The 14497-nt window shown below is 39.7% G+C and overlaps 1 protein-coding gene across 1 annotated transcript in view; it reads left to right on the top strand.

The window, feature by feature from the left end:
* Positions 1-14141, top strand: part of LOC105824182 (chromosome unknown open reading frame, human C12orf56) — an 82181-nt gene extending 68040 nt beyond the window's left edge. The window contains 5 exon segments of the mRNA XM_012661547.1: positions 3492-3615; positions 5715-5789; positions 6105-6179; positions 11350-11528; positions 13864-14141. Of these exon segments, the coding sequence (XP_012517001.1) occupies positions 3492-3615; positions 5715-5789; positions 6105-6179; positions 11350-11528; positions 13864-13993 (583 nt within the window). The 3' untranslated portion in view covers positions 13994-14141.
* The last annotated feature ends 356 nt before the right edge of the window (positions 14142-14497 follow it).

The following is a 14497-nucleotide window of genomic DNA, read 5'->3' as shown; positions in this document are numbered from 1 at the left end:
ATCCTACTGCCTCAGCCTCCCAAGTAGCTGGGACTACAGGCATGCGCCACCATGTCCAGCTAATTTTTTGTATATATTTTTAGCTGTACAAGTAATTTCTTTCTATTTTTAGTAGGGACGGTGGGGGGGGTGGGTGGCCTCACTCTTGCTCAGGCTGGTCTTGAACTCCTGAGCTCAAACAATCCACCCGCCTCAGCCTCCCAGAGTGCTAGGATTACAGGTGTGAGCCACCCGCCTGGTCAGGATAATCTTTTTGATTAACTCAAAAGTCAGCTAAAATCGGCTAGGGGCCTTAATTATAGTTTCAGAATCCTTTTACCTTTCCCATCTAATGTACATAATCACAAGAGTGATAATCAAATATATTCAGAGATCCTGCCCATACTTAAGGGGAAGGGATTACATAGGGTAGGTATACAGCAGGCTGGGAATCTTGGAAGCCATATCAGATTTCTGCCTACCGCAATAACGTAGACTGACTTATGAGACTATGGGTTTGCCCTTCAAAGTGTATATTTTAAAAGACTGTAATACATTCAAAATTCATACACTGGAAATAATAACAATAGAAACAATGAGAGTATTAAACTGTTGGGCTGGACAGGGTGGCTCATGCCTATAATCGTAGCCTTTGGAAGGCAGAGACAGGAAGATTGCTTGAGGCCAGGAGTTAAAGACCAGGCTGGGGAAGAGGGAGACTTTGTTTCTGCAAAAAAAAAGAAAATTTTTAAAAAATTAGCCAGGCATGGTGGCGCACGCAATAGTCCCAGCTACTCGGGAGGCTGAGGCAGGAGGATCCCGTGAGCCCAGGAGTTTGAGAGTGTGGTGAGCTGTGATGATGCCATTGCCCTGTAGCCTGGGCAGCAGAGTGAGACCTTGTCTCAGAAACAAAAGCAAAAACAAAAAAACCCCACAAAGTTCTTGAAACTTGATGTTGGGGTATAAAAAAAAAGTATTAAACTATTGGGGCTATTTTTAAGGCTGTGATGTCAATCCTATAATAAGTCTATTTTCAGGATGAAACTATCATTTTGATTAAAATTTCTTCTATTATTGGCCTAGTGGATTTTAAATTGAGTTGGCAGAATGGGTGGATTTCAAATTAAATTCCACTTGAGCAAATATAAAAGCAGTTATTCATTTCAGCATTTTCCTCTTTATTATTTTTATAAGTGGAGATTTTTAATAAACCCATTTTGCTGTATTCTTCTTGAAATGTGCCACATTCTTTCATATCCTAGTATTGCTAGGGTTGCATTTATATATTATCACAGCAAGTGACCCAGAATTTGATAGTTCCTTTTCTTAGGCTTGGATATATGATACTTTGAAAAGAAGCTATTACTGAAAGAAAATAAAGGACTATAATTAAATATAACAGCGAGTGGAATGCGAATTCAAACTTAAGAAAAGCTTCTAAAGAAAGTGTTCTGTTGATTTTAAAAGGGTCTTCTAAAAGTAAGATTGGCCATTTTAAGTAGCCTGAATAAAACATTAGCAAATACCCTGTAGGTTATATCCTGCTTTTTTTTTTTAGAAATGTACTAACTGATATGATTCTTTTCCAGATATGAGAACTGGATTTGCTTTTTGAGTTAGAGAAAGGAGAAGAATTGTGGTTTTTTTTTTTTTTTGAGACAAGGTCTCGTTCTGTTTCCCAGGCTAGAATGCAGTGGCGTTATCATAGCTCTCTGCAACCTCAAACTCCTGGCCTCAAGCAATCCTCCCGCCGCAGCCTTCCAAAGTGCTAGCAGTACAGGCGTGAGCCACTGTGCCTGGCTGGAATTGTATTTTTATTAGAATTTAGGTTAATCATGGGCTTCTAATCATGGTAATGGCTTCAGTGATTGTAAAAAGACTAGAAAGCCTCAGATATAACTCACCAAGGATTTTTATAGTCTCCTTTATTCCATTATGAAAGGAATGCTAATGGTTATGGAGAATTTTTGTATGGCCCTACCTTTAAGTTCTTTTACTACTCCTACCCCTCAAATCTACTCTGACATTGTCTTCAGTTAGGCAACTGGTTTTTCTAGAGGTCTGCCTTCAGCTCCTTTCCAACCATATACAGGTTGGACTTGATATATGAAGATGGTGTTACTAACCCATCTCCTCGGGATGCACATTTCGAATTGTGATTTTTTTGTCTTTTTATTTTGAAATAGTAGGGCATATTATTTAACTACATAGTAATATTTAAGTAAGTTATCAATGTAGGTCAATGGATAGTACATTGCATTTGAAAGCAAAAGACCTGAGGTTTAATACTAGTGTTATTAATTAATAGCTAGTGGTATTCAGTGGAGCAGTAAACCCCTGAAATGCTCTGTTGAAAGGGTTCTGGAGTCACAAATCTTGGGATCAAATGAGCATTTTAAGAAATGCTGCACATTATTCACAATAACCAAGAAGAGGAAGCAACCTAAGTGTCCAGCAATGAGCGAACAAATAAAGAAAATGTGGTATATATACACAACGGAATATTATTCAGCCATAAAAGAAGGAAATTTTGTCATTTTCGACGACATGGATGAGCCTGGAGGACATTATGCTAAGTGAAATAAGCCAGGCACAGAAAGATAAATATGAGTTTAACTTTTGTGACCATGCATGATCTATCTTATATATGGGATCTAAAAAAGTCAAACTCATAGAAACAGAGTGTAGAATGATGGTTGTCAGAGGCTTGGGGAGTGGTGGAATTGGGTGATGTTGGTCACATGGTACAAAATTTCAGTTGTATATGAGAAGTAAGTTCAAGAGATGTATTGTACAACATGGTGACTATAGTTAATAATAATGTAATCTATACATGAAAATCTCTGATAACAGATTTTAAGTGTTCTCACTATATAAAAATAAGTTTCTGAGGTAATGTGTATGTTAATTTGCTTGATTTATGAAATATGTATACAAATGTATACATAGTTCAAAATATCATGTTGTACACCATAAACACATGCAATTTTTATTTGTCAATTTAAAAAACTTAAAAAAGAAAGAAATGCTGCATACTGTTTCTTTGTCCTGGAGATACACGGTGCATATTAGCATATTAAAGCCTCTGAGAAGTCCTGTAATAAAGATATCCAATAAGCTGGGTTTAATCAAGTATTTCCTGTACCTCTTTTGACCACAGAATCTATTTTGACTGTAATATTGTCTGGAATTAGTAATTCACAAAAAGCCCTTTGGAAAACATTGCTATAATTGAAATCATCCAAATCTCCCTTAAATCCAGATCTTCTAAGCTTTCCACACTTTGTATACTTCTAGAACTATACTTGCTCTCAGCCAAAAGACCAAGAAATTATATTTTCATTTAAATTTCTTATCTATATACATTCCTGTGCATGTCCAAGGGTCCAAAAGTTCAGTCAAGGATGTTCTGCAATTCTTTGTTCTTTTAAGTATAATTATATTGTATGCAAACCTGGCTTTCCTGAAAATAAAACTTTACCCATTAATTGCCTTTTATTTATTTATTTCAGGGGAACACTATTTAATCTCTTGGTAATTTTAATTAGTGAGCCTCAGATTCCAAAATCTTGTCCCATGTTTGATATCCAGTTGGTGGCTGATTCGACTTTAGTTGAAATGTCTTTTGATGCTAAGGTGAGATGAAAATTTTGGGGGTAAACTATAATTGTTGTCTTTTAATGTGGACCATGACATTGTAGAATATATAAATGTAATTAAATCAAAGAGTAAATGTTTTTTCATTAAACCCATTAGATAACTATTCTGTCAATATTAATATATTCATTTTATATGTTTTAGAGTATACTAAGGAAAATAATTAGCATTCTTTATAAATTAGATAAATCTGTTTATGTTCCTTTCTATACAAAATATTGATTTATATGTAATTCCATAGTAGGAGTCTAATTGGGGTGAAAAATCTCTGTCTTAGAGATTTTAGGGTTAGTTCTCATGTTTTAGTTTATCATTTCCCTACCTGTATGAGGAGTGTAAACTCTCAGTGAGAATTATTTGTTTTTCTAAGGTTGTACTAAAACATGAGAAACACCAAACTACCTAGAAAGTATGTTTTCTGAGAGAATAAATCAGTTTATCATTATTTTATTTTGAGCCAGGCCGATAGCTTTTTTTTTTTTATAAAGGATGGGTCATGATTTTTTCTTAAACAATCAAAGTTATGTTTCAGAGAACTCATTTATTGAACATCTATTATGGGCAAACAGTGTGCTAGGTGGTAGGGTTGAAATAGTAAGTAAACAGACAGAATCTCTGCCTTCATTAATTTATAATCTGCTGAAGGTAAACATTAATCAAATATATCCATGAATATATAGTTACAGACCATATATGGAGTGTCTCCAATACCACTTTCAACGGTGGAATGACTGGGTTAGTGATTAAAGAGTGGGATGGTTTTGGAGCATTTCAGGTTGCTAAAATAAATAAATGAACACATAAAAATACAGAGTGAGATGGAAGCAAAACAGGCAAACAGAGCCGTTAAGAAGCTAGTGCAGTAGTAGTCTAGGTGGGGAATGACATGGGCCAGAAGGAAGCCTTCCTTTGCTCCCAAATGAGACTAGCCCTCCTTTTTAGAGCCCTCTTAACATCCTATACCTTTCTTTCATAGCCTTTGTTTCAGTTTATAATTATGCCTTTGTTTCTTTGATTGTTAGATTGCTATTTGTTCCCCAACTGGATTGTATAGTCCATGGGGGCAGGTACCACGTCTGCGTCGCTTTCCTGTGTATCCCCAACACCTAGCACAGTGTGTGATGCATACTGGTTGAATAAATAAATGAAGAAAAGAAAAAAAGGAATGGTAGTTGTAAAAAGGATAGATTTCCAGAAGTTTTTAGGAAATTGACTTGATAGGTTGATGTGAAAATAAAGTGTGAAGATTAGAATATGACCTTTAGATTCTGGCCTGAGAGTTAGACAAGAATTACAGGAAAAAGAGTAGGTTCAAAGGAGAAATACTGAGTTTGGTTTTAGATTTGTTGATTTGATTTGCCTATGGTATTTCCATTTGAAAATATCTTGTGGGCAGAATGGATAGGTCTGGGTTTTATGTTTTCTTGTTTTTGTTCAAGCTGGGCATAAGCCTACATTACCCAGAGGATCTCTCACCTCCACTCAGGGGAGCATATTTCTACATTCTTAACACATTAACTGCCATGTGAGTTGTATTTAACTCACGCTAGTTTTGAGCCCGGGGCCTCGTGAAGCATATGTAATTCACACTTCTCTTTACCTTGGGAGCTACAAGAACAGTTTTTCAAGTTGCATACAACTCCTGCACAGAAAACAATAAAAAATAACAAATTTTTAATTAAATTAGGATTGTTTTTATTCTATTTTCGTAATAAAACACTACGTACGGCCCCAAGGGAAAAAAACTTTTTTTTCTAGTGTGCCAGTCAATGTGTTAAAAGCAAGTAGGGCTGTTGATCTGATTAATCTTGTAAATCAAGTATGCGATTTTTTGCGTTAGTATTCTGTGGCCTATCGTATCTTTTTTTCTTGACTCACTTTTGGAGCATTATTAAAGGTATAGTCTTTATGAGAGCCACTTTCTTGAGAATGATCAAACCAAATGGAACAGGAAAATGGACTACACTAACTATATTTTCAGTTAACCAAAAATTCTAAGTACCTAAAGGGAATCAAGAGAAATTACTATTTTCTGTCTCAGTCTATGATACTGTATTGATTATTCTTGAAAATTCTAGTTACAGAAGCTTATCCTGGAATATACAGATACAGCTACAGCACTTTTATATGAGATACTTCTTGTCTTTCAGCAGGTACAATATATTTGTTTATTATATATATATTATGTGACTACATATTATATGACTATTATGATATATGTATGTTATATTTTATATAGTATATAATTAATAATATAACAAAAATGCTTACATTAGAGATGGTCTCCAAAACTGGTTGATTTAATCGACACTAATTTTGCTCTCAAGTGCTCATCTGGTTTATTTTCCAAAATACTGAGTTTTAAAGATTTGATTAATCAGGATAAAAATGTATTTGAGAATGAATACTCTTTTAGATACAATTTGAACTTCATGAATATAACCTGTTTATTTCCTTGAGTCTTTTAGGGAAATCTTGGATTGGGTTCCACCAAGTTTGCTATTAACTGGATGATGTCCTTTCTACAAAGTTGTCCTCCCATAGTAAGTACCTAGCAGCAAAAACAAAATCACCACTCAAGCCTAATTAAACAGATGCTCTTGTGCTTAATTAATAAAACACAAATTTTCTCTATGGCATAGTCAAGTTTTATCAATCAGAGGCAAAATGTAAATTTGACAGCTTTATTATTTAACTAAAATGTTTTTACATTTTGGACCTGAATGTTTAAGTTGCTGAAATGATATCTTAAATATGATATTAATTGCGTGAAAAACTCTAAGATATATGTAGAAACAGAATATTCAATTATTGGCTGTATAATTAAGTAAAAAGATTGACATTTACCTTAAATAGTCAGTGCATGTAACTCGGGATCACCTGTGCACTCTGTCCCGGCAGCCACCATCCTGGTCCCTATCATTTCTCTGTTTGACAGTACAAGCTCACCTCAATGCTCTGTTCCTGTCTTCCCACCAGATGATAGCTCAAGGGATCTATTTAAAATAAGGATCTGATTGTCATCCCTTGCTCTACACTCTCAACAGCTTTTCCCTTTGAATAGACTAGAGTGCAAGGCTCTGCATGTTATGGCCCTACAGCCTACCCTGGTCCCTACCCTGCCAGCTATGTGGGTCTCTTCCTCACTGTCCCCTCCCCACTCCAACTCAACTCCATCACAGGACTTTTCCCATTGCCTCTGTCTCTGTCCGAACGCCTTTCCTTCCCTCTCCCACCTGGTCAAGTCCTACTCATCCTGCAGGCCTCAGTGCCCTTCCAGGGGTGGAGCAGCAGCAGATGACACTCTGAGCCCTCTGATGAGTCAGCTTCCTCGTTACAGGCACACTTAGTGCACAGCACAGTGTGCTTGCCTCTCCTGTACAGGACTTGTCGCTGTTGCGGTTTACGTTTGTTTGTGTTATCTGCCCTGTTGTAGCCACTAGTGTCCACACATGTTCTGGCTCTCTCCTTCAAGGCACATGGTAGGATTGAACTTCCCTCTCCTTTTTTTTTTTTTTGAGACAGAGTCTCACTCTGTTGCCCTGGCTAGAGTGAGTGCCACGGCATCAGCCTAGCTCACAGCAACCTCAAACTCCTGGGCTCAAGCGATCCTACTGCCTCAGCCTCCCGAGGAGCTACAGGCATGCGCCACCACGCCCGGCTAATTTTTTCTATGTATTTTTAGTTGTCCAGATAATTTCTTTCTATTTTTAGTAGAGATGGGGTCTCGCTCTTGCTCAGGCTGGTCTCGAACTCCTGAGCTCAAGCAATCCACCTGCCTCGGCCTCCCAGAGTGCTAGGATTACAGGCGTGAGCCACTGTGCCTGGCCTTTCCCTCCCCTTTTGAAATTAGGTGGGTCTCTGTTCTTGCTTTGGCCAATGAAATGTGAGCGGAGGTGGCCTGTGTCGCTTCTTGGCAGAAGCTTTCAGAGCCAGAGCGTGCCTCCTTGGATTCTCTCTTCCTTCTGGGTTCGAGACAGCAACATTCCACGTGGTGGCTGCTCCACCAGCTGATGGCCCTGAGCAACTGCCGTGACCAGAGCCCCTACTAACTCATCAGGGACATTCAGTGTGAACAAGCAAACCTTTGTTGTTTTAAGCAAAACACTGGTGTTTTAGGGGGTTTGTTACCATAGCATAACCTCGTCCATCGTGACTGATACACTTTCTCTTCCAGCAGACCGCAAGTGCCATGAGGGTAGGAGTTATGTCTGTTGTGCTAGGCACACAATAGATGTTCAATAAAGTTAGATGTTCAATAAAGTATCTGCTTAATTCATTCTTCTAAAGGCTTTATCCCTTAAACTCTTCTCACCTCCCCAAACTTATTTCCAATTCAGTGTATGTTGATTGAATGTATGAATACATGAATGAAGGGAAACTATCTTCAAAAGGTAGTAAAATCCAAACTAAATTTTCATTGCTAATGGAGGACGTGACATGAAGTAATGTATTATCTTTCTATATATGAACATGCCTCTGTGGTTCCCTGCTTTGAGCTGTTTTTCTAGAGTGATGCTGAGTCTGTCTTATGGAATCTAGATTCTCTTGTCAGATCCCTGTGACATGTTTACTAAAAGCTGGCTGAGGCCAGGGGGTACGCTTGTTAGTAGTACAGCCAGCTGCCTTGTTCAGAGATTGAGCCCATAAACTTAGCTCCTTCAGCAACACACAGACCTCAGCTGGTCTCAGACTAACTTCAAGGAATGTTTTAAAGTTATAGTCACTCATAGTGACGGAAGTTCTTACGTGCAAGATGAGAGACCCCGGCTTTTTCTATGCAGTGGTTGCAGACCCTATCATATGAACTGACACGTGGTAACCTGGGGTCCTAAGGACTCCAAGTAACAGGGAAGATTCTTTATCAACCTCTAGAGCTGGTTCACCAAAGGAACTGAGTATGAGGCCAGTCCATGACCATGAAGTGTGTTAAGATGAAGGGTGGGAAAAGGCAAAAGGACCATCAGCCCTGTTGAAAGTTTCAGTATCAACCCAGTTCTAAGCATTATGGACAGACACAAGACTATTTGAGAGAAATTTGCAAATTTGCATGTACCTGCATGTCGCTCAACTCTGATTATCTTACTTGGTTAGAGCAAGGTGCTAAAGTCTCAAAATTTTAATCCCATTCAGTTGTAAGAGTCCGACAAAAATAAATAAATAAAAATAAAAATGTAATCCCTATGTGGGCTACTTAGCATTGCTTTGTTCCACTGCATAGACTCTCTAACTTCAAGCTGTGTTTGCCAGACAATATATGTTTAGTCAATGTATGTAATGTTTGGTCAATATATGTAAATGGATCTGGACTGGGAAAAACCCACTTCAAACCACTTGCTCTACTTGGGAAGAGTAGGTAGCAACACATGACAGTAGAAAAGGCGACACATTCTCACTGATGCCAATTTAACGGGCATGCAGGGTGACCTGCTGGTTAGAGCTTGCAAGGGCACCAGCATTCTTTTCTGTTTTTCACAGTAACCTATGTTTATGGATAATGGTTTGAAAATACCAGAACCAAAAGAAACAAACAGAAAACAACTTATGGAACCCATTGTTCTTCTTTTCGATTATTTGGCTTTGTTGTGAATAAGACCTTTTTTGGGCAGAAGCAAGAATCCAATAACTTCACGTTATGGCTACCCTTTCCACTTTAATTTCTCCCTGAGAAATGACACCAGAAGTGCCGCTGACGAACCCCAGCTAACGGTGACATCGACATCACTCGCTGGTGTCAGGCCTGGTTTGCTTTGCTTTCTCAGAGTAGTGTTTTTCAAAGTGTGGTCCAGGGAACAAATCCATCAGGATTGTCTGTGGTAAATACCTGGAGGGCGGAGCCCAGTATTCTGCATTTTAGTGAATTGCCTGGGTGATTTTATGCATACTAAAATTTGAGAACCACTGCCTTGTAGGAACCTTCTCTCTGGGCCACTTGTACCTGTAGAAAAGAAGATAAAGCATCTTCCCTACTTGTATTAGGCCGTTTTGCGCTGTTATAAAGGAACGCCCAAGACACTGGGTAATTTATAAAGAAAAGAAGTTTATTTGGCTCACGGTTCTGCAGATTGTACAAGAAGCATCATACCCACATCTGCTTCTGGTGAGCGCTTTAGGGAGCTTCCAATCAAGGCGTTAGGTGAAGCGGGAGCAGGTGTGTCACCTGGTGGGAGAAGGAGCAAAGAGAGGGAGGAGCTGGTGCCCGGCTCTTTGAAACAGCCAGCTCTTGCATGAACTATTAATAATAAAGGGAGAACTCACTCATTATGGAAGGGAGGGCACCAAGCCATTCATGAGGGATCCGCCCTCATGACCCAAACGCCTCCCACCAGGCCCCACCTCCAATCCTGGGGATCAAATTTCAACCTGAGATTCGGAGGGGCTGAACATCCAAGCCACATCACTACTGGAGGGGCCTGTAGCCTTTATGAGTTCCCCTGCCATCCCCAGTCCTGCTTACGATATTCTCTTTCTACTTCAGAGCCAAACTTCTTTGAAAGTCACTACTGGTTCTGACCCTGCTTGTAGGGGGGCAACTGGTAAACCCAAAGTGATCTATGATCTGGTGCTCTTTGATGTCAAAAGACAAAATTAGAACAAATTTAGTTTTAAAATCTGAATCGGCTTTATCTGTGATTCTAGAATACAATAAGTGTTCTAATGAGCTGAACAGAAGGGGTTGGCTTTACAGACAGAGAAGGGCTGAAGAAAGCAAAAGTAAGGGCCGGGCACGGTGGCTCACGCCTGTAATCCTAGCACTCTGGGAGGCCGAGGCAGGTGGATCCTTTGAGCTCAGGATTTCGAGACCAGCCTGAGCAAGAGCGAGACTCCCGTCTCTACTAAAAAATCAGAAATTAGCTGGACAACTAAAAATATATAGAAAAAATTAGCCAGGCATGGTGGCACCTGCCTGCAGTCCCAGCTACTCGGGAGGCTGAGGCAGAAGGATCACTTAAGCCCAGGAGTTTGAGGTTGCTGTGAGTTAGGCTGACGCCACGGCACTCTAGCCCGGGCAACAGAGTGAGACTCTGTCTCAGAAAAAAAAAAAAAAAAGAAAGCAAAAGCAAGGAACAAAGTGCATTAGTCATTTGTAAGGCAGGGACAGGGAGAGAGAACAATAGAAAAATAACTGACTAATTTCAGGCCACTTGTCTTGTGTAAAGATTAAAGCAGAGGGAACTTCATTATTATGCCGATTAAAGATTTTAAACTGGCCTGTTTGGGAAACTGGCTGTTATCTGTGTCTGAAGGTCATACAACTTAGTTTGGGTTTGGTGACAGGGAACTTTAGCATAGGTGACTCCATTGTGATTTTTAGTCTCATCTGTTGCGGCCTAGTGCAGAAGCTTAGTTTAAAATAACGGCCTCCTATAATTTTTATTTGACACTGAGTACTATTTCTTTTTCTCTTCTTTTCTTTTTTTTGAGATAAGGTTTTCTCTGTTGCCCGGGCTACATCACGCTGCAACCTCAAACACCAGGGCTCAAGCCATCCTCCTGCCTCAGCCTCCCAACTAGCTGGGACTGCAGGCACGCACCACCACACCTGACTAATTTCTTTTGATTTTTGGTAAAGATGGCTTCAATGAGAAATAGTGCAAAATTGCTCAGTGCACTGGTGTAAGAGCAGTGAGGGCTTCAGTCTAGATTTGTAGCTGAGGCTCCAGCTGAAATAGTCGCATGCAGCCTACATGTAACTGCACTTTCCTTGTTTAGATTACTTTTGTGGCCAGTATCGTGAAACAAGCGGTGAAGGGGCTTTCGGCTTCATTTCAGCTGCTCAGTCCCTGCCAAGCCGTCCTGTTGTACCAGCAGTTTTACATCCTCAAGAGCTGCCTGCAGTACAGCAAGACTCTAGCTGAGTATATTAGGAATGACTACAGAGAAGAATTCAGGTAAGACAAAAGTCTGAATCTAACCTGCAGTAAAACGCCACTCCTTTCTGATTTTCATGCAAACCCACAACGTGGCCCAATATTTAAAAGATTAGGTGATAGGAATTCTATTTTTGTTTGTAATATTTCACTTTGATCTGAGATAAGGTAGGTTTAGGGGGACCTCTAAGAACCACTGCCATTCGAAGTATATTTCCAGGCCAGAAAAGACTAGTGAAACATCAAACTCTCTTTGAGGAACTGTTTCTCACTGTCTTTATTGTAGCTGCATTTCACAGAAGTAATTATGACTTTAACCTGCTGTGGGTAATGAAGAGTAACAAACTTTATGATAAATTATGGATTGTGAATTCAACTGAGTCAGTGGGAAGAAGCGATTGATAAAGGAGGAACAGTTAATGAACATGGTTATCAGGGGGTTTTGTTTGTTTCATTTACCCCTCTCTTTCAGTAACGGGACACTAAGAAAGGACAGAAGCCAGCCTTGGTGTCATCAGCCAGCCCGTGCTCCTGCCCCTCAGGGGCTCCACTTTTACTCACAGGCTGGCACAGCCATGTTTGTACCTGGCGGGACAGCCCCGCATTAGCACCTGTTAAGGAAGAAGCCCAGGTTGTGTCTGACTTAAGATGCAAGGGTGCAGCAGACATAGCTTTGCCACTAGTTTGGATGGAGACATAAAAGGAAGTGCAGGCATACATTATGGTGTTAGATTGGCTTTTAAAAAAAATTTCAGCCCAATTTGTAGACTATGTTTTTCTTCCATATGGTGTTACACTGGAGGTTGCATTCTGGCTCCCATAAAAGGGATTTATTTGGCTCTGAGTTGATCCAAACAACTCAATTCCCACCCCTTCACACCCCTACCTCCTCACTTAAAAAAAAATTAAGGTAAAATTTGCATAGCATGAAAGTCACCATTTTAAACTGTGCAATTCAGTGGCTTTTAGTATATTTCACAGTATTTTGCAACCATCACCGCTTTCTAATTGCAGAACATTTTCTTCACCCCACAAGAAACTCATTATCCATTAAGCAGTCACATCCTATTGTCTCCTCCTCCCCAGCCCCTGGAAACCACTAATTTCTGTCTTGGTGGATTTGCCTATTCTGGACATTTCCTTTAAATGGATTACATAATACGCGGCTTCTTTCACGTACATTAATGTTTTCAAGATTCCGCACTGTAGCATGTAATCACACAACCCAATTTTTAAAACTTAGTTATAAACATTTAAAAATCAAGACAAATGACAAAAATGGTGTCACGCTCCTAGATGACAATAGTTGTGTGGGGCTGCATGGCAGCTACCCGCTCTGGCGGTTCATCACTGCTCACTTTGCTGCCATCTCCTCCTCTCGCTCCTGCTTACTCTTACCCGACCTCCCTAATTTACATTACACATGGGCGTTTATGTTTGTGACCCTTGTTTTAAACTAGTGATTTTCCAGTTGCTTTGCATTATCATCACCTGAGTAACTACAGGTTAAGCAACCCTAATCCAAACGCCTGAAATTCGAAATGCTCCAAAATCTGAAACTTTTTGAGCACCAACATCATGCTCAAAGGAAATGCTCATCAGAGCATTTTAGATTTCAGATTTTCAGACTAGGGATGCTCAACCAATGAGTATAACGGAAATATTCCAAAATCTAAAAGTCTGAAATCTGAAACACTTCTGGTCCCAAGCATTTTGGATTAGGGATATTCAACCTGTATTAAAAAAAACTGATAGCCAGGTCTCACACATAGAGATTCTGTTTCAGTTTGTCTGAGGAGGGGCCAGGGCAGTGACGTTTTTTTAAGAAGCTCCCCAGGTGATTCTAATATGCACTCAGGGTTGAGAGCCATTCTTTTAAATCATCCAAGGGGGTGAAGGCCTTCTCACCTTTGTCTCGTTCCATGGCCTTTCCTCTGCGTTTACTCAGGCCGTGGGGATGACCCTACTCTTCCCTCTTGACTTGGCCCTAGTCGTCAGCACAGCTTGACCCTTTCATTTCAACTTCCCACTGTGCATTGTCTGAGAAACCAAGAAGCAGGAGCCTCAGCTCATACTGTGGTGAGGACATCCTGGCTTCCTTATTAATGCTTTGATGACTAATGTATTATTCATGAAGTTCACTTCCTTTGCTAAAGTGTTTCAGTGAGCCGAAGGGCACACCTATCAAGCATTTTCTAGGTCAGAAATGAGGGAGATTGGAGGGCTGAAAATGCCAACCAGGTCTTGTGGCTTAGGCTCCCACACCCAACAACCCTACCCAGTGAGTGTGAACGCACCCCTGTGACCAATGTGAAAATTCTTGTATTTAAAGCTGTTTTCTTTTTATAATTTGCAGGTACTTTATTCACATGCCAGCCTTGGAAAAAGGGCTCCCATTGTGTTACCCTATTACTCAACCTACTACTCAACTTTTTCATGAAGTTCTGAAATTGGTTGAACAGAAACAATGTGTAAAATGTTACTAAGAGTACAAAATGTTAATCAGGAGTCAGCTTAATATTTATGAGAACCATTTTTGATTTATTTTATGTCTGGCTATCTGCAAGTCTTATAAACAAAGATGTTATTTGAATGGTCCATCAATGCCTCTCAAAGAAAAGTCTTTCAAGTTTTTTACCTGCTACAAAAACAAAAACAAAACCAAAACTGTCTAAATCCATTCTGAGATAAAATGGTGCTTAAAAACTAGTGTTTCTCCAGAAAAAAAGGTTCCTAAAGACAAAAAACTATAAAGGGAACAGAAGCCCATGGAGAGCAAATGTGGAAAATATAATCTGCTGAGTTTCATTGGTGTAATAATGGTGAGGGCGTGAAGCCACCGAAACATGCCCAAATCAATAGTTGTGGAGAGCACAGAGTACAAAGTGATCATTTGAGAAATGTTGAGCAATAGGATGACACCCTCCTCCACCTGTAAAAATTCGAGTGACAGAAATGTTCATGGAAGGATGAGCAGGAGGACACAGGCT

The sequence above is a fragment of the Propithecus coquereli genome, unplaced genomic scaffold, assembly GCF_000956105.1.
Source record: "Propithecus coquereli isolate 6110/MARCELLA unplaced genomic scaffold, Pcoq_1.0 Scaffold72, whole genome shotgun sequence".
Taxonomy (NCBI): Eukaryota; Metazoa; Chordata; class Mammalia; order Primates; family Indriidae; genus Propithecus; species Propithecus coquereli.
Note: the sequence above shows the minus strand (reverse complement) of the source record. Positions and strands in the feature narration are given on the sequence as shown.